A 26081-nucleotide genomic window follows, 5' to 3' on the forward strand; every position below is an offset into this window, starting at 1 on the left:
CTTGCTGCCCGACTGTCAGCTCGATTGACTCCGCACGGTCTGACTAACTCGAGACTCTAGACGAGGTGCACACACTGACTGCAGACCAGCAGGGTTTATATAGCTTTCAGCTTGTGTTCAAGAACATTCTGAGCTAAACTGGTAAGAATTCGTTCCAGAAGGCTCTCCATCCGTCCATGGCATATCATCAATTTTTCCGCCAAATGGGCGATTTCTCTCCAATGACAAGGGAAGGTAGGATTGCAACATGCTTTGCGGAGAAGCTACCTTACCGCACCTTGACATTTCATAACGATATTTTGGGACTTTAACACAAAGGCAATCAGAGTTCAAAATTTATTCTAATCGAAGAGCCATTGAATGCTCACAGGTTTTCATAAGCTACTGAAAATTCTTTGATTTTCTTTTTCGCCCCAAACTGCTAAAGTAATACTTTCACTCTATATTTTTGTGTAGTTTATATAAAAACTTCCAATAAATGTCAACTTTTTCGAAAGTATACACAACACAGCTCACTTTATCAGTGTCACTCAATTCAAATATAAATTCGACATAAGCTTCACAATGACAAAACAAATAAAAGTTCAACATTCAAGTTATTTCAAAATTACTTCTGGTTTCGATTTCAATAATATTAATTATTTATTCTAAAATCTATTAATAAAGCTCGGTACCACAGCAGGGATGCTATTTTGAAAAACTATAACTAAATTTTTCATTCAAAATTCTAACTTACCTTTTCTCTTCCAAAGGTTCTAGTCCTGACCAATTTTGCCAAAACAAAATTTCAATGTACAGTGCTTGAAGCCAATGCTGTTGAAACATTTTAATTTCTCATAATTCTTACACGTCAAACACACACACACACACACACACACACAAAAAAAAAAAAAAAAAGAGTAGCTACAAAACTTTGCATTCCTACATCAAAAATCAAATGATCGAAAAAGAATTACAGGCAACGTCTTGCATCTCTTTTTGAAATCTATTCTTGTTGCCAATGTCAATTGTCATTGGCAACAAGCAATGTGTCAACACACGCAAACAAACAAAAACCATTTCCCACCGCACACCTTCTGGTGAAAACAGAAATGTCTATTCTTTTTGTTTATATTTTTCTTTGGAGGCCATATTCAACATATATAGTCATGCCATGCTAACTGTGCAACTCCGCTCCAATTTTGATGGAGAAGCAGACTCAAGAACATTCCACCCTTTTTCTCTTATCACAAATCACTCAAGAGAAGTTTCGCCTTTCCAGTATCTTCAGTGCCCCCATGCAGTACAGACACTATTACACTTGCAAACATCTATGCCTTCTTCCAGCGTCCAGCCCAGGGCTAACTGTACAGCAGTCAACATTTCTAACTATTATACTGATCAGAGTACAGAGACCTTACAGAAGAAATTTCTTTATTGTTTTAATTTCTTTTTTCATATACCACTCTTCCACAATGGAATTGGTGCAGCATACGTTGGTGGTTTACTGGTTTGGTACAGAAACAGACTCTGGCAGAACTGGACTTGAACCTTATAATTCAGTTCTTCAAGCCAAACTGGCTGCTACCAAATTTGCTCTTAAATGGATTGATGAAAACCTGACTATAAAAACATATGTTAATATATATACAGACTCATTATTTGGTTTGAAAGCACTAGCAGATGTTGACAACACTAATATTTTGGTCTCATATATAACCTTGTAAAGTTGAGAAAATACATGAAGTGAAAAAGAACTGGGTGAAAGCTCATATTGGTGTTATAGGCAATGAAAGGGCCAACATGCTGGCCAAAGACGCTGCTATGGGTAATGCCGGGGATACATTCAATATTCAAATATAAAAAAGAACTGTTATTGTTAAAGTCAAGGATTTCTATAGCTGGAAAGAGAAATGGAACATTTGGAGGAAAAGGAAAGATTATTTGTTGAACTCTGAAGTTTCTAAAAATATGTGAATGATATGTGATTTTGATTACAATCAATAATTACTGGATATGGGCGTATTCTGGCACACCTGAAAAGGTTTATTTGCAAAAATAACAGTCTCTGTAGTGCTGAAGGCGATACATAACATTTCATCAATGACTGCATATTATTGTGAAATGTTAGGAATAACCATGGTAACATGAAGGAATTCTATTTCCACAATAAAGAGTTTAGATTTGCAAAGGATTTGATGAAATTTATAAATAGCAATACAACAATACTGGGAATTTTGGTTAGATGTTTTTAACTATATTTTTGTTTCAATCCGTGTTGGGTGTGCTTTGTTACCCATGAGGCTAATAATTATCGGCCAGAAGGGTTGCAACACACTCATCTATTACATTACATTACCCCTCTTCCACACACATATATACTACTAGGGATTGATGAGAATGGTCTGCTCAGTGGAGCAGCCTCCAGGCAGAAGAAGAAGATGGAGATTGATTTATAACACTGCTGCACAGTTATGGGAGTTGGCCGCTGTTCAAAAGGACATAAATCTTCATACTGGTGCTGAAGCATGAGGTAAGAGTCCACAAATTGAAGATCAGTTTCTCGAACTTATCGCCAGCACCCTTATGTCAATTGGATGTTTTCGATAACGGGTGTTCACACACTTATGCATATCTGCTTTTCATTTGAATTAATAATTAATAAACAAGGGATGAAATAAATCTTTCGCATTTTTGTGGAAAACACTTTTTTTTAATAATAAACACAATTTTTGATTATTTTCGAACTGAGAAACAAAATTTTTGGTTTAAATATGAAAGATAATTACAGAGACATTAAGCTCTATTTCTTCACCTTTATGCTTTTATCACTGAGATAATCACACTTTTCTTTTAAATCACATCTTTTCTTCAAAACAAGTTTTATTCGACAGCTTATGATTTTCTTGACTTGCATTTTAGATTGTACTTCAATGTGATGAAGGATTCAATTTGAAAAGCCATTTATCCCAGTCACTGTAATACTGATTTTATAATTTGCTTCCCAATCCCTTTTCCTCAAGATGTACATTAATTTTTATAATCCAATATGACTGGGTCAGAGGATTCAATTTGGAAGACATTTTCCCCAGTCACTGTAATATTGATTTTATTAATTTGTTTCTCCATTCTTTTCTTCTCGAGATGTACATAAACCTTTAATCCAATAAAACTGATAAGACGCAAAGATACGTTAATCCCTTCTTCATAATGATTCTGAATTACCACATATAGAATAATATCAAAATTCTATTAATGTTCGAATTCGACTGATTGATGTTCTGTCATATTCAATTTGAACATATGATTTTAATTTGAAAGCAAATTACTGCAACTGATAATCAATATATTGTCCTTTCTGTCAATACATTAAATATACAATAAAGTTCAAAAGTCATCCATAACTATTTTTGTCATTAATAGAACTGAATGTTTTGATTAAAACATTTATTAAGATAATGAAGAACTGCTTTAAAAGCATTTCATTAGAAGGAAATTTTATTTAATTTATGAATTTTGCTTTTATTTGGAACAAGACGAAATTGTGCTGCTTACATTTTACAATTTTTTACTATTATGCTTTCAAACATTTAGCAGATTTTCTGTAACAAACTGAAAGATACCTTCTTTATCTTATTGCCGCTACACTATTACATTAATGCTTTCAAGCAATTTCTTGGAATTGAAAGAGGGGAAAAAATTGCCAACATCGCTACAACAAGAAAACTTTTTAGACTTATCCAATTTCCTATATATTTAATGTTATTTGGTATTGCTGGAGCAAACTTCCAAACATCTAATCCATTTCATTAAACAACCTTTTATATACCTTCAATGGAAACAATTTTTTTCCCATGACTTTTTCCACAACTTTTCAAACTTTAACTGAACAATTACAAATACATCACTTTTAAATAGCTAAAATCATCCACTTTTAAATAGCTAAACACACTTACATTAATGTTCTTTTTTATCTTTCTTCCTAACTTTCTCTATGTTCTAAGCAATGTGTATCTGTGGCATCTATAATACCTAGCTCTTAGAGAAACAGAACATATCTTATGCAATATACAATGTCCATAATCATTACATTAAAAAGCTTGAATAAATTCTTTTGATTCCATTCAAGTTCTTTGAATGAGCCATCAGACAGATTAGAATGGAAATTTTTACTAATCACAGAAACAGAAAGTATTGAATATATTGTTATGAGGTTAAGACTGTACACGTAAGTTTAGGAAATGAAGATTTTTTATCTTTACTTATTTGTTCTGTTTCAGTTTTTAAAGCATTTTATCATTTCTGTCTTCTGAATAGGGTGGAGAGTTGGATTTCTAAGATTTAGAATGTTCTTTGTAAGAGCTATTTGTACCTTTGCTTTGCCCTCATATATATTGTGGGGAAAATGAATGTGTTCTCATGCGATATAACAGATTAGAGATGAAATTATCTTCAATTTTCATATTTTCTAAAAAGAACTAAACTTTCCGCACTTTTTTTTACCTAACTCTCTTCACTTTCTACTGGGAAAATGTTCTGAATTAAAAAACTAATCTGTTTACCAAGTATTAAACATTCTGCATTGAAGATATGGTGATTATTTTTTAAAAAATACAGAGGGAATGTAGTTCAATAAATATCTACTTGGAATACAGCTTATCCAAATCTATAACTGGCACCATGTGGTAAAATCGAGACTTTATAATTTCTACTTGTAGGGTCATTCTCTCGTTCCACGTAAACTAAATTAGATATTCGCACAGATCTGAAAACTACTACAAAGAAGAAGAATGAAAATAACCCTGTATTAATTCAAAATAGTTAACAGAAAAGGCACTGTCTTTGTGCATTACAAAGGTACCGTCAAACTAAAAACGTAGAATATAATTCAAGTCAAAATTAAAATGAGTAGCACTAGATAGCACTTAAGTTACACCTAACAGGTGGACTCACAAAAATCTAACAGGCATGATGATAACTCCAATATGGCTAAGAGGCTTACTAGTGTAACAGTGAGACAACAATGTAACGTGCGCTGCCTAGCGAAAACATGCTCTGAGTAAACTCAGAGATTCACCCATTTAAACATGTGCTTCACTTAACTTTAAATTTACATCCTGGCGAGAGAATGTGAGGGCAAGTTGAGAAGTTCAGATAAAGGTATCAACTTATAATAACTTTGTTATGCAAGATAAGGAAACTCTTACATACTCACAGCAAAAATTCTGTACACGAGGAAAAAAATTTAAAAGGCTGAGTGTATGGATGTTGAAGAAACATTAAAGAAATGGTTCACCATTCAAAGAAGCCACAATATGCCAATATCTAGACAAATGTTTCAGATAGAAGTCAATGAATTAGCCAAATATTCTAAAGATACTAAAATTTTTTTACTCAAATGGCTGATTGGATATATTCGAGAAGTAGAAGAGTATTATTTCAGGATAAATTGTTAAAGAATTACAGAGCATTTTTAAATTAGATATCAAGAAACAGAGGGGAAGTCTCTCACCTCTACAAACAAAGCACTTTCAACACCAATGAAGTTAGGCGGCTCTATAGCATGATGGCAAGTTGAGAAGTTACCAAAATTTTAAAATCTAAGAACCAGTGAGGTAGTGGCAGAAAACTGACAAAAGCATGAATCACAGTTCTTGTGGATGCCAATACAGCATCAAGTGTCATAGGATTTTGGTGACTGGAAAATTTCAAAAGCCAAGATGTTTAAAATTCGTGAAAATTCTTCCTGTTTCCTATGAAGCTAATTATTAAGTTTGGTTGACACTAGAATTGTTTGAAGAAGTATGAAAATAGGATTCAAAACTTTCTGCTCAGAAGCAAAAGTCTTCTGAAATGAGAGCTGTATTATATACACAGATATAAAAAATTAGAATGGAATTAAGACTGTTTTCTCACCTCACCCACAAAATGGAACTTTGATCATGAACCTATGAATGATGATGCGATCAGAAGCCACAGCAGGCAAGAGGCATTTTGCATTCCCCCTTCTGGTGCAATCTCTCCAACTCCTAAATTGCTACCCAGTACCTCCCTAAATTATTTTAGAAATTCTGCTGTCCTTTGCATGGTCACACCACTTGCACAAAGTATGGCATCAGCCTTTTCAGAAGCAGATGTAGATTACAAAAAGCAGGTCTTGGATATTTTTAGAAGTACAACAATCAAATTGATAATACCATTTGATTTTTTTATGAAACGTTAGGAGCAGAAAAGTCTCTGCAATTAGTACAAAATTTGGAAACTATTTTTGGTATACTGTCTAGCAAAGAGTGTTGAAGACGAAGATAATGAAAATAATGATTTGCTTATCTTGGCTAGAAAAGAAATGGCATTTTAACATTTTTTTGAATGTTTCATGGAGCTTTTCAAAAATGAGATAATGATATAGTTATATGCAAAATTCTGAGATATAATGCGACAGATATTAAAATGAGAAATACTGATCTCAAAGATGAATAAATGCAACACATTGAGAGCATTGAAAGCATCTGCTTTGCTAAGATGCCTAACTGCAATTGTGATGGATGTCATTAATAATTTTTTAATTGCACAACCTGTAGAACTGATAATTATACTGTATTTTCAGTTTTTAGACAAAAATATAGATTAAGCTTTCTTACAATCTGCAGCATGCCACCATAAAATTACAGATTATCTTTGCACTAAAAAATTATGAAAAATGTAGAGGTAAATTTGTCAATATTTTTAGTTATTAGCACCTCTGTATTTTAGTTTTTTTTTTTTTTTTTTTTTTTTTTTTTTAATTTAAGGACAAAATTATTACAAATGTCTATTTCAGATGCTAATAAGTAACTGGAAGGTTGAGTAATTATTGAGTACCTAAATTTTTAAGTAATTTACCATGTAAAATTACTAACATATGGTGAAACTGAAAAACAATGAACAGAAATTTATTAACTGCATTTGTAATAATTATAGCTCATCCTTAATATGATTTTTTATTAGTACTTTATTCACTTCTTCTTGGAAGTAGGACAATGCCAATCAGTCTTTTTACCTGATTTAATAATAAAATTTTAAACAATTTTGGGAAATGATCCATGTGCCACCTTATTTCATTAGATACAGCAAATCAAATTTTTGTGCTCTCATAACTATATCATTAGTGTTTTTCTTGCCATAGCAGAAATACCAAAACTTCAAAATGACATTCTCAATTTTATTACATTTCAGTATTTCATATTATTAAAATGACTTGCAATATTAATGTATTTATTATTTTTTTTATTAACTACCATTCATAAGCAAATACGGTAAAGAGCACGCTAAACTAAAGCAAAAAATCACACAAAACTCACTTTTACACTAATCCTGTAAAATCGATAACATTCTAAATTAAATTCTGCCTACTTTTAAACGACTAGCCACCAAACTGACAGAAATTCTTTAAATATAATACAGAGCGATAATATTTGATAGCAACAATTTGAAAAGTGCAATGCATTTAAGTATTTTGATGCAAAATGCCATTTTGAGATTAATTTCACATTCAGAACTAACATCCCTTATGGGCTAAACACAGTGTGAAATCATTGTAGTACTACTGTAAGAAATAATAATATCAGAAATTGCTACAAAAATCTTAATAATGAGCTTCAATTAAACTTTAAAGTTTTTCCAACATTTGCCACCAACATCTGCACACAGATACAGTTACTCAGATGTAATTAACTAAAATCCATCTTCTCCAAATGAATTCTGCATAAAACTTCATGAAACAGGAGCAAGAGTTTAAAATAAAAAAGGCTTAAAAAATATAAATTAGAAATCTTAAAAACAAGAATATTAAGAATTCTCAAAATAATAAAATCATTCTGCTTCACATGTACAGTAAACTTCAAAAATTACAGTTTCAATTCTAAAAGACTTACATCAAATGAAATTTCATCAGTTGCTTGGGCTGAATAAGGCACAACAACATATGCAGCTGCAACAGCTGGCGTATTGATAGCAACCTCATCTGTAACAATCAATCGGTTTCCCCGGTTGTCAAGCTGAAATTATTGAACAATAATTAACACAATAGTTAGAATTTACATATATATTAAAGAAATGATAAAATGAAAATCATAATACAATCTGATAACAGACATAGCAACTGACAAAGAAATTTGAGGTTCTAAATAATTTTCACATTCTAGAATTCAATATTTTGATACTACTTCAGTCAGCTTTATATACTCCTTTTCCCATCTAAATTTTATTAAATAAGAATTAATAATTTTAGATACTAGCTATTAAAATTTTATAAAAATTTTCTCAATTTCTTGTTAACCAGATTGGATTATTTGAAGTGAAACAAAGCATATGAGCTTCATCTGCCTAACGGAAAGAAGACTTTTGCAGAGGGCTTGCTAAGAGAAAAATCACTCGTATTTATTTTACACATGAGGAAATCTATGAAAACTCTCATGTAACCAATTTATTTATTTCAAATTTGAATTGAACATAAGGCAAACTACCAGTGGTCAGCAATTTTACCTCTCAGTCATTAATGGGCAGTATCTTGATAATGCTTCAGATGTGTATGTGCATGTTGTGTGGGTACATATATATATATATATACACACACACATATATATCTATAAAGAGAGACAGAGATTGATTGTCACATGTACAAACTGACAGAAGTGGTACATTACTCAAAATCAAATTGGGATCAGATACTAATGAAGGGTTGGAAATGCAATCACAGCATATTAGATGGAGTTGTTTGAGAACTGGTAAAATGTCTGCATAGAAAAACTGTCATTTAACAAGTGCCTGCAGAGATTTCACATACAGGGAGTTTTCACATATGTGGCATTAGAAAATAAGCATCCAGCATATGAAGTTGATGGTGGCACGGTATGGCCAGAAGGCTTTGAAAAACTACCAAAACATTGACAGAAAATCATAGATATGAGTGGTGATTACTATCCACACTAAAGGTGCTGCTTTATGTTTTTTTCTAACTTTATTGAGAACGTTTTCTGGTGCAGCCTGACGAATACCTAAAATGAGATGCTTTTGCTCAAAGGCATCTGCAGAAGAGTGCAGCAGAATCTTTTTTTTTTTTTTTTTTTTTTTGCTTCAGTCTATTTTCAGATGAGGCATATTTTACCAGGGAATATCTCTGCAATACACATCACTTGCATGTATGAGCAGTAAAGAAGCTTGTAAACCATAATACCAGTTTGCTATTATGTACTCTCCCTCCCTCTCATTATTGAGGCAAACTGCTAAACAGACCCATATCTTGTACCTGCTAGTTTGAAAGGAAATTTTTATAATATACGAGGCGTATTCGGAAACTAAGTACCGTTTTGAAAAAAAAAAAAAAAAAAAATAGTAAAACAATTTTTTCAAATCCAATTTTATTTTTACATGAAAATACATGTCTTAAACTATGTTTCAACATGGTTTCCACCAATGATCAAACACTTGTCATAGCGGGTGACCAGCTTTTGTATACCATCGTCAAAGAAACTTCCCACCAGTTTTGATAACCACGACTCCACAGCATTTTTCGTGTCATTGTCAGATCCAAAGCGCTTGCCACCAAGCTTGCGCTTCATGTGCAGGAACAAGTGATAGTTGGACGGCGCCATGTCCGAGCTGCACGGCGGGTGATCGAACTGCTCCCAATGAAACTGTCGAATTAACGATTAAGTGACACCAGCAGTATGGGGCCGAGCATTGTCATGGAGCAACACAATTCCTTTACTGAGCATTTCTCTTCATTTGTTTTGAATGGCACGCCTTAGTTTTGTTAAAGTCTCACAATATCATGCCGCATTAATGGTTTCACCTCTGGGAAGAAATTCAGTAAGCAAAACGCCTTTCCTATCCCAGAAGACAGTGCACATGATTTCTTGTGATGACATTGTCACTTTGAACTTTTGTTTTTTTGGAGAATGAGTGTGTCTCCTCTCCATCGATTGTTGTTTCGATTCTGGTGTGAAATGACACACACAAGTTTCATCACCTGTCACAATTTGGTTTAAAAAGTTTTCTCCCTCTTCACTGTACCGCGTGAAAAAGTCGCTTTGTTTTGTGAACATCAGTGAGCATTTTTGGAACCCATCGGGAACACAGTTTGCAATAATTCAAGTGGTCAGACACAATTTCGAACAAAACAGTACGTGAAATTTGTGGAAATGCCTCTGAAAGAGTTGTCATTGTGAAGCGTCTGTTCTCATGAATTGCTTCATCAACTTTCCTTACCAAATCATCGGTGACAACAGAAGGCCGACCACTCCGAGCCTCGGCGTGGACTTTTGTTCGACCTGCATTAAACATTCTTACCCACTTTCTCACCATTCCATCACTTATCGAGTATTCACCGTAAACTTCTGTCACTTGACGATAAATTTCGGCCAGATTAACATTCCTCGCGTTCAAAAATTTAATCACGGCACGAATCTCACAGTCAGCGGGAGAACTAATTGTCTTAAACATTTTGAATGTGCACAGCAAACTGAAAACACAAGATAGAGCAACCAAAATGGCGACAATTGAAAGTCAGTGAACAAGAAAGACTAGTGCACATGCGCGGGATGCCTACCACAGTGCTGCGACGGCGCTAGAATGAAACGGTACTTAGTTTCCGAATACGCTACGTAGTTTCTGGATGAAGTCTTGCATGATCTGTTGAATGGCCAACAAATTCTGCAGTTGCTGTGGCATGGTGTGTGTTTCCAATATGGGAATCATAACCCATTTCAGTCATGTTAATGGGGAGCATTAAAATGTAACATCTGTACAAGAGTGAATTTGGGTGTGATTGTCCCATTCACTGTCTCACATGATCACCAGGCCTATCCTTCCTTATTTTTTTTTTTTTTTTTTTTTTTTTTTTTCAGGGGCTCTCTTGAATGGGCTGATGTATGATACTTATATGGACAGTGAATGGGATCTTGACATGTGTATCTATGTAGCTGCAACTGCTGTCTGAGAGACAATAAGAATATTTCAAATTGTCTATGATTCCATGTGGTGGTAACGTCTGACTTGCGTTGTAGCTGCTGGCCAAAACTTCGAACACCTTCTGTGTGTCTCTCCTAACACTGCATTTGTTACATTTTGATGAATAAAATAATATCCTTCCCTTATGCACTGTTCTTTCATTTCTTATGATTCAGAAATGCCATCATTATGTGCAAGTGTGCAGAGAAGCCCACTTGCATATAGTGATAACATTTCTGATCCTGTCTTAGTATCTCTCAATTCTTCTTTGAGTAACCTTCCTTGCCCAGATGTTTGCCCATGTGATAGCAGATCAAACTTTACATGCATAATTTCACTATAAGAACATGACCAAGAGTTTGTACCTCCAGATTTTGAAAAAATTAAATATTAAGGGTTTTTTTACTATCATGGCTGAAAGTAACTAACAAAGCTTCTATTGATAGAGGGATCAAAATACTTCTAATATTTACAGATTTAGAAATATTTAAAGCTTTATTATGAATAAATGTTTTACAATATGAGCCACTTTTTTATTACACATCAGATTTTAATATTTGGATTATATTAAATAATTGCAAATATAATTCAGAAATAACATGCTATCTAAAATTTAATTATCAAGGAACACTTTTTTTTATTTGATAATAATATAAATTTTAATAAGGAAAATTAAATCTGCAGATTTAAATTTATTTTCTTCAAGGAGGAAACAAGATTGCCTTTAAAAATGTGCAACATTTATTACAAATATCAATAACATTTCTAATAAACTGAAAAGTAAATACAGAGAAATAAGATCTATCTTCTTACAAAAACAAATAATGATTACCTCAAACCAATTTAAAACTGGACCGCAATTTATTAAACTGCCAGCAAGCTGCGAAAAGCGCTCTAAATATTCTGACAGCAAAGTCCTAATTTGTTCCTGTAAAAGATCAAGAAATAATTAATTTTCTCTCAAACAATATAAATCCTATAACTTTAAATTAAATTTCTAATGATATTAATGTATTACAAAAACCTTTTTTTTTATCATACCTGCCATTAAACAAAATTACTTATTTCATTAGTATTTTATTCTTTATTCAAAATAATGGAATATCACCCGCAGGGGAAATAACTGCATGCATTTGAACAAAAAATAAATAGAATTCCTTTCTAACAGTAGAAGTTTACATTTCAATTTAAACATTAATAGATACACAGCATTTCTATTTCAGGATATAATTAATACTTTAACAAAAATGTCTTCTGCACAGGCAATCTGACAAGACCTATTTATTAACAATCAATTGATGTAACTAAGTACACATTCAAAATAAATTTCATTCATATGAACATTTTGTTGCAGGAAAAAATACTGATATTTTTAGAAACTATCAAATAAAATTGAATAAATTTATTTGGAGGATTAAACAGCATCATAATACACAAAGTCATATTTCAAGTTCAAATACAAATGCATAATATAATATAGGCTGATCATAAGATGAAAATATTTTCACAATGCAAAAACAAGACACTGGAATGAGAGTTGACCAAAAAAAAAAAAAAAAAGAAAGAAAGAAAAAGAAAAAGAAAAGAGGGGAAAAAAGAAAAGAAAAAAAAAGAAAGATACAGGAAATCTTTTATGAAATAAACATGTTAAGTTTACCATTATTCAACAGAACAATCCATACAAACATTTGCTTTAAAGCTGAATTACATATTACTACAATTGTATTATGAAAATGTCTCCAGCGATACTACCTTATTCAGCATTTTGGTCTTTCCATACTTTATCATTAAGTTCAATTAGTCTATGAAACAGTTTTCATAATAATTTTGCTTAATTTCCATTGTCTTATTGTTAAACCTATATTTTTCCTTTGACCACATCTTGTTCCTAACAGAAAGTATCCTTTCAACATATAGTATATTTTCCATATTTATGAAGTGAATAAACTATAATATATTCACCCAATTAACTCAATATTGCAAAAAGTTCTCAAACATCTTTAACGTCTATTCACTCATTTTAGAAAAATACTATACCCCATCTATCTGATTCAGAAATCTTCTCTTTATTCTCTGCATTCAATTGCCAACAATTTTTATAATTTTCTAAATACTGCGGATATCAATATTTATCAAACGATTCAAACTGTCCAATTCCATGATTATCCTGACAATCATGATACTGAGATATGATCACAAATTATGAACAATAATTTATGATTGTCTAATAAAACTGAATGTGGTGGGTTTTTTTTTTTTTTTGTTAAAAATGATGAAACAGCCTTTAGAATACAGTACTTTCCCATAAAACATGATACATACAGGGTGATTCTTACCAAACTGACAAACTTGCAGGGTGTGTAGGGGGGGTACAGATACAACTCAAAATCACATAGGAATGCAGGGTTGCAAATGCTGTAGTTGTGAGTTATGCACTAGAATAGGTATACACTAGAATTAGCACTCATTGAATTGCCTCCTGATATTTTAATTAAAATATAAATTTATGCTCATAAATCTTTATATTTTATTCCCAGATGAAGAATGAGATAATCGCTGCTGCACCTAATATAGTAATAATATATATATATATATATATTTTTTTTTTAACTATCCATTTTATACATGTTGATGGGCATTGAGAATGATATTAATTACAAACTGCCCCTTGCTATCTTATGAAAATATTATTGTCCATAATTTTATTTGTTTCTTAAACCAATAATTTACAGCTGCAACTTACGGAACCATTGTTTTCTTTAATCTCAAAATGATCATAAAGATATTTTAGTATTATTCCTGAATTTTAAAATGAAAAATTTTCATCCACTTGCCAAGTAAAAACTTTTCTTTTTATATTTTCTTTATCCTCAAAAAACTGCTTTTCTCAAATTCATACTGAACATTTATAATCATAAAGCAAGCACCTAAATAATTAGATTATGAAGGTACTTAATATTTTCTTTCGAAGACATTTCAATCACTGGAAACCATACAATTTTAAAATACAAAAAAGAAAATGCTCAACAATTGGAAAATTCCATAAATGTTATGTTTTTCACGATTATGCCATATGATAAATAACCCTTACCTCAAAATCTTCCCTTTCAGAGTCTTCTTGAGAAAAATTAGGCAACTCCCGAAGCAAACTATATTTTCTGTCATAAACACAGCGATGCAGTTGAGTGTCTAAGAACATAAAATTTTTGTAGCTTCGTCTGACCATCCATTTTCTGCTGTTGCTAATTACGGTAACGAGGAAACATAAATGATCATTTTCATTTTCTTTATTGGCTGAGGAACTGCATACTACAGAGGACTTGCTGGAATCTATTTGTTTATCACATAAAAGAACCTTAAAAAGATAATGACAGTAATAAATGAACAAAAGTAGCTATAAAGAATTAAACGATTAAAAAGTAAAAAGATGATTAGCAAATTACCTACTAAAAATACAATATACACACTGGCCAGCCCAAACATTATGACCATCCCCATATTTTTCAATGAACTTGTCTGGATGATGTGGAAGGCATGTGATTAGATGGGAATTGTATTTAACTTCTGCTGGAGAAGGTTAGGCATTCTTTCACTTACTTTTGTGAGTTATGGGAAAGGTCGAGTGGATTTGATAGACAGTGGCTCAGCTGACAGCCCAATACAATGCAGTTCCAAGTGCAAGTGCTTCAGAACCCACAGTTCAACGGACGCTGTTGGATATGGGACTGTGCAGCAGACATCCCACTCGTGTGCCTCTGTTGAACCAAGCATCTTTGTCAACTACACCTACAGTGGGGCCGGGAACATGGAGACTGGACCATGGAGAAATGGAAGACTGTTGTCTGGTCAGATGAATCACAATTTCTCATTCATCATGCCAATGGTCCTGTTAGGGTAAGAAATCTTCCAGGTGAACAATTGCCCCCTCCGCCTTGTACAGAGATTATACACAGGCTAGAGGTGGCAATATTATGTTTTGGGGAGCATTCTCATGGTCTGCTCTGAGACCCTTAGTTGTGGTAGAAGTGACCATGAAAACTGTGAACTATCTGAAGTATGGATCAGTTGCACTCTTACATGGCATCTGTCTTCCCAACTGGAAATGAAATCTTGCTGCAGGACAATGCCCCACGTAGCAAGGTTCGAACTGTATTGGAGTGGCTTGAGGAGCATAACGATGAATTCCAGTTAATGTCCTGGCCACCTAAGTCACCAAATCTTAATCCGACGCAAAACATTTAAAATTTCATAAAGTGGCAGCTCAGAGCTCAAACACCACAACGTCAGAATATGTCTTTGCGTGACTGCTGTTTAGGCATTTGGAACAACCTGTCTCCTGCTGTCTACCAACAACTTGTGACATCCATGACAGGGCGAGTTGCGGCTGTTTTGCAGGCCAAGGTCGCACAATGTGTTATTGAGTAGGTGGTCATAATGTTTTGGTTCTTCACTGTACATGTATGCACATATAAAAGTCAATAAATGGCTGACATTTTCATAAATCATTACAAGCTATAAAATTAAATGTGCACTTTTTGTGTAAACTTGAAAACCACTAATTACATTTGATGCTATTAAAAATTTATTTACACAGTTTTTTAAATACTTATTTTATGTGACTAAATAATAGATGGAAAGTTTTGTTTGATTTAGAAGTAAATCCTGCATGTGCACAAAGTCCCACATTGTTTTTCTTTTTTAAATTTCATGTTTTGCTAATTTGGTAATAAATATCATTATAAATATACAGCATTTCCTTGCATATTTTATCCCTTTATGTTTTACTAATTTTACTGTCTGAAAATAAAGAGAAGAAAATTATATGAAAAATTTAATTTGTAAAGAATGCATTTACTGTAAGAATATAAAAAATGAAATGCAATCATGGAAAAACTACACATAACTATCACAATATTATTCCTTTATAAGAAACCTACAGTCCAATGAAAATACATAGTAATATTTAACATTACAATAATTACTACTAAGATATCTTCCTTTCTAATTCTTTGCAAACTTAAATCTTGTCCATTTTTATTGTTGTTGGTTATGCTATTCCTTAAGCCTCAGATCATTCATGAATAATTACAGAAGGTGAATGTGCAAATGACTCGGCAAAATCGCAGACATAATGTCAGTTCATGCTTGTTTCGCTGTAAATGAACCATTCTTGTATTAGGCTGACTTAAAGTACAACGGTTAGAAGAGAAATGTTCGGCATAACTTTTACAGTTAGTTTACAAGCATTTGTCTTGTTAGTAAGATAAAAACAATCACTACATATGTTAATTCATTTTAAAATTTAGGGAAGCTTATTTCCAGAATGCACTGGAAAAGAGAAAAACTTTACGAATACCGAAAATTTAAAATTTTCAGAACCTGCCACTAGAAAACTTGACGGCCAAATATGACAGCATTTGGTGTTCACAGCATAAAAAATAAAAAGAGTGAGATAACACACAGAATGTTTTATTTTATTCACACAATAACAATTATAAAAAACTAATAATTTCCATCAGTGACTGCACATTATATAAAATATGTACTGAATGTAAAAATCCACAAGCTGTATTCACTTATTTATTTTTATAAGCATTCAACACATATTTACACATTTTACATAAAAATTACAAACATTGCTATACAATAGTTGGTGGCAGCAAAGAAAATTAAATTTGTATATACATATAACAAAATAAAAATTTAACATCAATAGCATTTACGTAGATTTAAAATTTTAAACCTAATCTTTAAATTTTAAATCTCCTGTTAACAACCAAAATTCTTTTTTATAATACTGTCATTAATTTGAAATGCAATTTAAAAAAGGGGAACTAAATTGTGAAGGAAGTTATGAGAGGGGGATCTTACATGTTCATGTATGTAATGCAGAGAAACTTTGCCCAGTTTCATAAATGGCAAAAAAAGACACAGAATAAAGTACAGTAATGGTCAGACCTTCCTTCATACAGACCCCCCCTCCCTCCAAAAAAAGGTAAAGACTGCTTTCAGAGGGAGCTAAAATTTTAACAACTGTACTCAAGTCAACAAACTTGATACACCCAATGAAAAAATTACTAACTTCAAACAAGTATTTATAATATTTAGAGCATGGTAAACATTTAGTATAAGTTGAGTGTTGAATGTCTATTACATCAATATACACACAATAAAGTATATTTTCTGTGCAATATAAATTATTTATAACAGAAAACTCACTTTAATTGGTCCAAGTTCAACATTTTCATAATGGAAATGTGCGCATTCATCTAATTTAGGAAATCTGGTGTCCCCAGAGCTTGATGGACTCCTATAAAAACGAAATAACACAAGAGTTTTTTAATTTTCAATGGAACTTTCTCAAACACAAACACACAAAAACATTTAGCAAGAAATTAACACGCAGTTACATGAAGGGGAAAAAAAAAAAAAAAGTAACGAAATTAATAAAAAAAATGGTAAAAATCTCAGCATCTGGTATTAAGGTTTAAAGAGTCAATTCATCAATAGATGGCAGCACATACAAGTAGAAACTACAATTGCTTTTAATTCAGAATTCGATGCCTGCTCGTTTAGTAAAAAAATAAGAAAATGCCTGAAAAACAGAGGCGTAGCTGGGGGGAGCAAGGGTTACATCTGTCCCCGGACGCAGCATCCAGGAGGCGCTAAATTTATGTTAAGAAATTTTAGAAGGAAATGTTTTCCATTCATGGCAAACAGGAGAGGGTCAGTGAAATCTTTAGTTGTCCCCGGGTGCTGAAAACCCTAGCTACGACTCTGCTGAAAAATGAATAAATACCTGGTTATATGTTTGATCTTAACATTTGGAGGTGCCATCAGCAGGCTACGTATTTAATCCTTCAAGCAAATGTTGACTATATGTATGCATATCTGCAACAAAAACAGCTAATTACACTATATACAGAACTAACAATTTGTAATGAAATATACATGAAAAATAAGTTTTCATCAGCTGGTACTTAAAAAGTATATTTTTAAATTTATGAATACATAATATGGCATAAACATAAATAACACAGTAGAATTAGTCACGGCAGTCATTTACGAGAGGGTAATTCAAAGCCTAAAAAAATTGCTTAGTTGCAAATTTTTCAGTATTCATACAAAATTACCCTTACTTTCGTTGAAAAATTTCTTAGTTTCTCATTAGGTATATTTAAAAATTCTTCATTAATTATAGCTGAAAGTTGTAAAAATAAATCTTCCAGTTTAATCGCATGTTCATTTTTTTTCTTTTTAAATAATTACGATTTAGAGTTGAATATTTATGTATTTAGAAGCGATTTCATACACTTAATGTTTTCGATCATGCTTATAAGATGAATTTTATTAGTTATTATTTATAAAACACTTCATATTCTATTTTACTTTACAATCTTTATTTTATTAAAAGTAATTCAATACTTAAGTTTTCTAAAAAATTTTAATAAGTTTCTACTTAATATTTGTTTAGCTTAATAATACTCATGATTTAAGACTGCAGATATATAATTTTTTCTCAAGCTACTTACAAGTCAAATTTAAAAAAATAATTAATTACGACTCGGAACTTCATTCAGATTAGTTAGAGACATTTGAATGCATCTTAAAACTTCAATATCATTTATACATAAAAAGTACGGACAACATGAAATATTTTCCCACAATAGGAGACAATAATAATAATAATAATAATAAATAAATAAATAAATAAATAAAAAAAAGAGAGAGTTTAAAATGTTTCAAATAACTTTCAGTTTAATCACCGACATACGTGAATCAGAACGACTGCAAACACTCGCAAGTTTAAATAATAATAAAAATAATGAAAAAACACAGAAACCTTTCATCTCAGAATGCAGTGGCGCGCGTTAAGCAGTGTGGCAATGTATGGCACTTTCCACTTCCACAGACAAGCCATCTTTCGCTAGAAAAAGATACATGGTAATGTCCATATTTTGATCCATTTAAAGTCCAGAATGGTGCATGAACCCTGACTATTTAGTCACGAACAGCGCGCGGAGTGCCGTATGTTCGGCTCAGCGAAAGTAAAGTCGCTGAAGACTCATGAAGTTTGGAGCTCAGCATCCCTTTATGGGAATAACAGAGGATATACATCTGAATTCAATCAAATCTTTAAAATTTTTTGCGACTCACAGACAACATCGGCAAAACTTTACGCAACTCATACAAACCTTTGTTCCCGCTAAGCCGTGACTCGCACTTTAGGGGCAACTTATTTAATATCTATTTATATGTTACATAGATATCAATGAAGCAACTTTGGCAAGTGCTTCTGATTTTTGGAGATATAATTCTAAAGGGTTTTAAAATGTAGGTAAAAATTTCTGATTGATAATTGCATACTTAAAAGAAGCTCAGAGAAGCATTAATATCTGACCACCCTGCCATTACAAATCAGTTTCCAATTACGCTTTCAAGGCACAAATAAAATTTCATTACTTTACCAATAAAATTTTAATCTAAATTTCAATAAACAACACGAAACAAGTAAAAAGAAATTGTGTTTACCAGTAAAGTTTGAAAATGGACATATTTTACTCATGACGTCTAAAAATGCTGTATGTGTACAGCTTTCAAGTTTCAATACTGCCATCGTTAATATAACAAACAAAAATTTCGGCAGCAATAATTTCAGGTGAAATTTAAAAAATAAGTCACATTCACCTTATAAAAGCAAGATATTGGTTTATTTATTTACTTTAGCGTTTCCATAATAATAAGATAGTTCGCTGACAGATAAATCACCTCCTCAACAAAAGTCAATTCAGGAAAAGAAAATAAGATAACAAATTGGCGTTTTCGAGCTATTTAAAACCTGAACTGAATTTTTAAAAAAAGACAAATTTATCAGAAGAAAACAAGTGAAAAGGAAATGTTAAAAGCGAAAGCTGAGAAATTTTAGTACCATGCGTTGGCAGTTCTGAAGTGCACGTGACTTAGATTCTTCTTCAAACAAGTAGGTTGACATCTTGCTCGCAGTTCAATGAATAGAATTTTTTTTACTTCCCCCCTCCTCCCTCTTGCGGCCCACACAACGGGAGGGAAAGCAAGTCTTCGTTGTAAATGCAGTCCTAGCTGTACCAAAGAAAGGTTTGGAGCTGTACATCAACAAATGGATCAAAGATCTTGGAAGCAACAACACTGAGACAGAGATAATATTCTCCGCGAAACCATGAATTAAACGAAGTTAATTAGAGCAGTGCAAACAAGGCGTTTAGGACATTGGAGCAATGTGAATAGTCACGCGGCCTACTGCTCCTCCGCTGCAGCTAACGCGCGCTGAAAGGTGGCCTGACCTTGAAAAGGATATCCACACTCACGCCGTCGAGTACCCACGCACAGTTCATCACTTCTGTGGTGTGCCACAAGTGTAATAGTATATATATATATATATATATACACACACACACAAACGTACCAGCCGGAAAAGGAGCGAAAAGATGCCTAACATGGTACAGAACATGAAAAAAAATAGATTAGAATAAAAGCATACTTTTTGAAATTTTGGGCGGGATCTCCGAAATTTCATTTGTTATTTTCTGTTAGCTACAAATGTATTTTTTGCATTCGCATGTATAGCACCTTTGACAACTTTAAAAAAAAAAAAAAAAACTGCAAGTTAGACAAGCAAGAATACGGTAATTGGGTGTATATCTCATATCTCCATCATGCAACCGACACCTAAATTTAAATAAAATGCTGCGCTTTAAAATAACGAATTTTCTTTATTCCCGTTAAATTAAAATTTATATTCACTCATTAAAAAAAAAAAAAATAAGATTCTTCCAAGAGAAAATGCGGAAGTCTTTTACAAAACTAATCTCCTCACTCTCTCGAAAAAACTGCACTTTGTTTCGAAATTTGCTAAAGACTTAAGTTATTCGGAAATTCAATCAAAGGTCTCTTATCTTTAAATTATGCAAAATATTTCTTGTTGAGTTCAAAATTGCATGCAAATTTTTTGGTCTTTCAAACATGATTAAAAAACAAAGCTTTCGAAAATCTGTATGTATTCTAAAAAGGCAGTAAAATCATTTCACACATTAATCTTTTTTTACATATTAGCAATGAGAAAAACGTTTTGAATCCTGAAAATCCATTATTCAGTTTAAAAGTACAGAATGAATTCCATCACAGATCAGAAATTTTCGCAATTTCGTTTTCGAAAACGATCATTAGGAGTTAGTTGAATAAAATCGCTCATTCTTCTAACGAAGACATGAAGTTCTTGAGCTTGATGCCCTGAAAGCAATGATGAGACCACAGAAAAAGTGGCTAAAAAGGGCGCGAAGAAATGAAGACACGCAATTGTTAAATTCTGCTACTTACTATATAATGAAGACATTAGAGTCCAATTTTTTTTCCTTCTAACCACTTTCATAACTTTAAAAAAAAAAAAAAAAAAAAAATACTGAAACAAAACTCAAGTGAAATATTTCAGACATTTTAAAAAGGTTTATGATGCGCTCACCTTTTCTGAATGTGGGAAGGTAGGCCGTAGGCTGTGCATTGCACTTAACTTGAATGCACAAAAAAGTCATTCCTCTCCGAGTTGAAATTTCGAGACACAATTTACAATCGCCTTTAAGGCGTTCATGAAGACAAAATTTAAAACGAAAGAAATGTACTATAGAGTATAGGGATATATCTATATAGTATATATCGCAAAATCATCTTAAAAAAGACAAGAAAATAAAACAAATTACTATACAGAAAATACCATAACGTCTCATCCCCCCCCCCCTCAGTAAGGAACTTATTTCTAAGTTCCCATCAGATTGTAGAAACACAGTTCATTTCGGGGCGGAGAGGGAAGAAAGAAAAAAATATATACATATATTCATAAAAAAATCTGAAGGCTTGCAGATTTTATATTACGCCCATAGGAGAGTTTTTTTTTTAAACGTTTTGTGTGTTACCTTTTTTTTTATTAAATATCATGTTCTTCGCACTTAACTATAAAATTCAATTCAACAGCAATATCACAAAATATTTAAAAAGAGCATATCTTTAGAATTGCCGATACACAGTCTCGTCACGCTGCATATATATATATATATATATATATATATATAGACAGTGCAAGAAACATACATACACTCATGCAGATTCTTCATTATTTAATTTCTTGAAATATATACAGGACTATATTTTGTGGTAAGAATTTAAAAAGTGATTCGCCGTTTACATTGAACCAACGCGAAATGCCTTCTGGGCAAATTGCCCCTTTGGGCTAAAAAAAGAAAGAGATTTCAAAATACAATTATAATTTTTTTACAAAATGATATTTAAACACATTCACCGATGAGTTGCAAACAAGGTTACATCCATATGATTGACGTAGCGTAGAATCAGTACCGCACAGGATCGATTCTGCGTTGAATCCACATCGACATACAACTGACATTAATTACCGACATACCATTGACATGACAGAAAAGAAATTTCGATAATGTAATTAGCAAAAGTTTTAATGTCCAATGGCCACAATGCGCAGAATCGTGACAAGCATGCCATCAACACTACACTAAGTCGATGCTAAACACAGCATTAACATTGCACAGGCTCGACATCGGTATAACAAAGTGAAGGCGAGCATACCGACGCTCCTATTTATATGCCTTGATTGCCAAAGACGCATAATCAAGATTTTGGTTAAATTATTAATTTTAAAGAATCTGCATAGGATCGATATTGCCATAGGATTGAAATCAGTTTTCAGCTGCGTATCGAATATCTGCTGGACAACAGGTTGTGACTCTACGCAGAATCAGTCCAAAATTGCATTCTCATAAACTGTATCTTTATTATTAAATCAAATTTTAAAAAAAACGCTTTAAAAATTAAAATAAAAAATTAATTTATTTTAAAAATTAATTTATTTTAAAAAATTTTAAAAACAAATCATAAAGATGGAAGTTTCATAGCAATGTTTTTTAAAGATTATACTTTTAATTACTTTAGCTTTTGGAAAAGATAAATTGAATTTAAAAAATAGTCTGCCCCCCCTTATTGATTAAACAGTATTTTAAAATACAAGAAACATAATCTTTATTTTAAATGAGTAAAACTCCTTGTGCAGAACAAAACAAATCAGTAAAATATTAAGACCTTAAGCATTTTTTCAAAGACTACGCGTTGGTTATTTTTCTAGATATAAAGTTTCAAAAAAACACTTAAAAATTTTTTTTTCTAATGTAAATCATCATTAAAATAATTCTGCGTCTGTTACGTAACATATATCAATACAACACATCTTTTATAAATAATAACATAGCTACAAATGTTAGCAAAAATTATGAGTTGGATTTACTACACATATATTATTTAAAAAAGGTAAAATAAAGATTTAAGTTATTAAGAAATTCATTTATTGCCTTTGAATCACTCAGTGTCTTAATCAGTAATATATCTGTTATGCCCAAGTGAAAATTTAAAAATTTTACGCTTTGCTCAATGGCAACATTCTGTGAATCGCCTATGCAATGAGGTTTCGCACGGCAACATTTCCTAAGGCGCCTAGACAATAAAAGCTGCTTAACGATTTTTTCTATTCTTTCATTACGAATTTCCTTTCTTAATTCGTGACGTTTCGTTTGCCTCACCCAAAATTTCGCCGCAGATTATTTTCTGGACTTTTCTTCGTATTAACAAGATCTGTAAAAAAAATTGTTCAACTCGTTTGGAATTCATTTTCACGTCAGAGGCGTAAAAACGCTCTACTTTCCTTTACATGGTAATTTCTACACCAGGATATTAACACTTAATGCAAACTAATAGCCCAGCTAGGGGCTAGGAACTTGTTTGCTATGTAATGTTTTCAATTTGATTCTATTCTTTGTCGATCAGCTTTCGAGTAAAATAAAAATTTTGCATAATTAAAACCGATTTATTACTGAGCTTTTTCACAGTTTTAAAATGCCATGCTGAAAATTACTCCATCAAAATTACTCGCTGAAAAAAAAAAAGAAAAAAAAAAAAAAAAAAAATGTTACTCGATTATTATTATTGGCAATTATTTAAAAAAAAATTCCAAATCGTAGTCAGAAAAGGTACGATATTAATTACGCGCCCTCAGACAAAATGCATTTAAAAATAAAGAAAGAAACAGCCTGTAATAATTAATACTAATAATGAAGAGATATTACAAAAATTGTCATTTTATTATAACTACAAAACAGCGCATTTTGACTAAACAAACGACTTTGAAATGCCTATCAAATCCTAAAAGAAAATTTTTATTTCCAGATTCACTCAGAAAAATATTTAAAAAATGAGAAAGGATATTACTAAAAGTGAAAAAGAAAAAAAAGAGAAAGACGTTAACACTATTCACCTGCGAAACTTCAGCACACTCTCATATTTTATTATTTCATTTTACAAGAACAAAATTAATCACCAGTCATTACCCTTTCTATCATCATATTAACTTAATGCACAAATGAAGATCCTCCAATTCAATTATAATGAAATAACAGTTTATAAATTCACAGTCGGCAACTATTTTGCTATGATGTAGGCCTAAGAGACGGCAAAATCATTCCAGTTATAAAAAACAAGCTGTGTTATTAGATGTAGTAAGGAAATCTGAAATATTAAATTCTGCTGTTTTCAACCACAAATGAAAAGTAAGACAATTAACTTCGATGGAAAAAAGTTATTTGATAAGCAAAACTTCATTAGAATTCAGATAAATCCTTACAAAGAACATACGCAAATTACAATCATCCAATGAAGAATACTTGAAGAAGTTTTAACGGAACAGCTCAAACTTCAGAGATGATAAAAAGATGTAACAAGTTACAGTCAAGCAGAATAGAACCTAGAAAAAAAACCTTTTTAGCATTAGGTTTACGAATAGCAGTGTCGGGAAAAAAAAAAAAAAAAAAAAAAACACGTAATTAACGTACTTCCTATTATTCGAAAGGAAATAAAAACTGTTAGAAAGGAAATAACAATACTCGGATAACTAGCCCAATAGGAAACAAAACAAACAAATAAAAAAAAAAAAAAAAAAAAAAAAAAGTCAATTCTGTAGTTCATAATTAAATGGGAAAGCAAAAAAAAAAAAAAAAAAAAAAAAAGATATAGCAATATCTCACATGTATTGTCATTCATAATTATGTGCATGAGTAAGTAAATTCTGAAATATTTCGACCGCAAATTTTTCGAAACCTAACGACTCAACGAAACGAAACTGCAAGGTGAGACCAAAAAGTAAGGTGACTGAAGGGACACCGATTTTCAAGCATCTCAGACATTCAAACTCATCAAGACATTCAAGCCAAGGAACTTAACACAGTCCCAAAGGAGGACTTTTTCAAAAGAATCCGGAACTTGTATAAATGTTGTCAGAAGTGTATTGTAGACGGCGGGAACTACTTTAAAGGACAGTAATGTATTTATAAGTAAATATATAATGCAGTTATTATTATGACATCAGTCACCTTACTTTTCGGTCTCACCTTGTACATTCAGAAATTGTAATTCATCTGTTATATTCAGAATAGTGGTATGATTAAAACAAAAGCGAAACACACCAAAGTGAAACACAAAATTAGTACAGCAGTATGCTTGTGTTCGGCGTCTACATTGCCTAAATCTACCCAAAACAAAAGGTCGTTACTTTGTTAATTGTAAGTGGTATGGTTTTCTGAGATGGGACAATTGTAATAATAGAAATATCCTTTGCTGAGTCTTTCAAAGTTTTCGGATTGTTTACGAGATTCTACCGTGCACATTCCATTCACTCGTCTTGCCATTTCGCAATACATAAGTTTAATTTCAACATCTACTAGCACACAGCTAATTTTCAGAACGTTACCATTCGGCAAAACTTACAATCTTCAGTTTTCTTCCAGATTTATTCAATCTGTAATTGCTTAACTGAGCAATTAAAAAATAAATCCATTTCTTAATAATTTAAATGTGCATTTTATTTTTAACAATATAGCTAATTGATAAAAGTAAAATTAATTTAATAAACTACTGGTGATTAAAATTGCAACACTACGAAAGAATGATCTGACGAACGTCAAAATCACATGAAAGGCTTGGGATATGTTAATGGTTAGTGTCGCGTTTGCTTA

At 32.0% G+C, this 26081-nt stretch overlaps 1 protein-coding gene across 2 annotated transcripts in view; it reads right to left on the minus strand.

Annotated features, from left to right (window-relative positions):
• The window catches only part of CdGAPr (GTPase-activating protein CdGAPr), a 255305-nt gene that overhangs the window by 92808 nt on the left and 136416 nt on the right, over window positions 1-26081 (minus strand). For both annotated transcript variants that reach the window (XM_035361218.2, XM_035361217.2), the window contains 5 exons: window positions 17768-17859; window positions 17188-17278; window positions 14060-14323; window positions 11801-11896; window positions 7893-8015 (listed from right to left, as the gene is read on the minus strand). In XM_035361218.2, the coding sequence (XP_035217109.1) occupies window positions 7893-8015; window positions 11801-11896; window positions 14060-14323; window positions 17188-17278; window positions 17768-17805 (612 nt within the window). In that variant the 5' untranslated portion in view covers window positions 17806-17859. The remainder of the gene's footprint in view (window positions 1-7892; window positions 8016-11800; window positions 11897-14059; window positions 14324-17187; window positions 17279-17767; window positions 17860-26081) is intronic.

This window comes from Stegodyphus dumicola, chromosome 8, assembly GCF_044657685.1.
Source record: "Stegodyphus dumicola isolate Sdum_Otavi_A_Nest chromosome 8, ASM4465768v1".
Classification (NCBI taxonomy): domain Eukaryota; kingdom Metazoa; phylum Arthropoda; class Arachnida; order Araneae; family Eresidae; genus Stegodyphus; species Stegodyphus dumicola.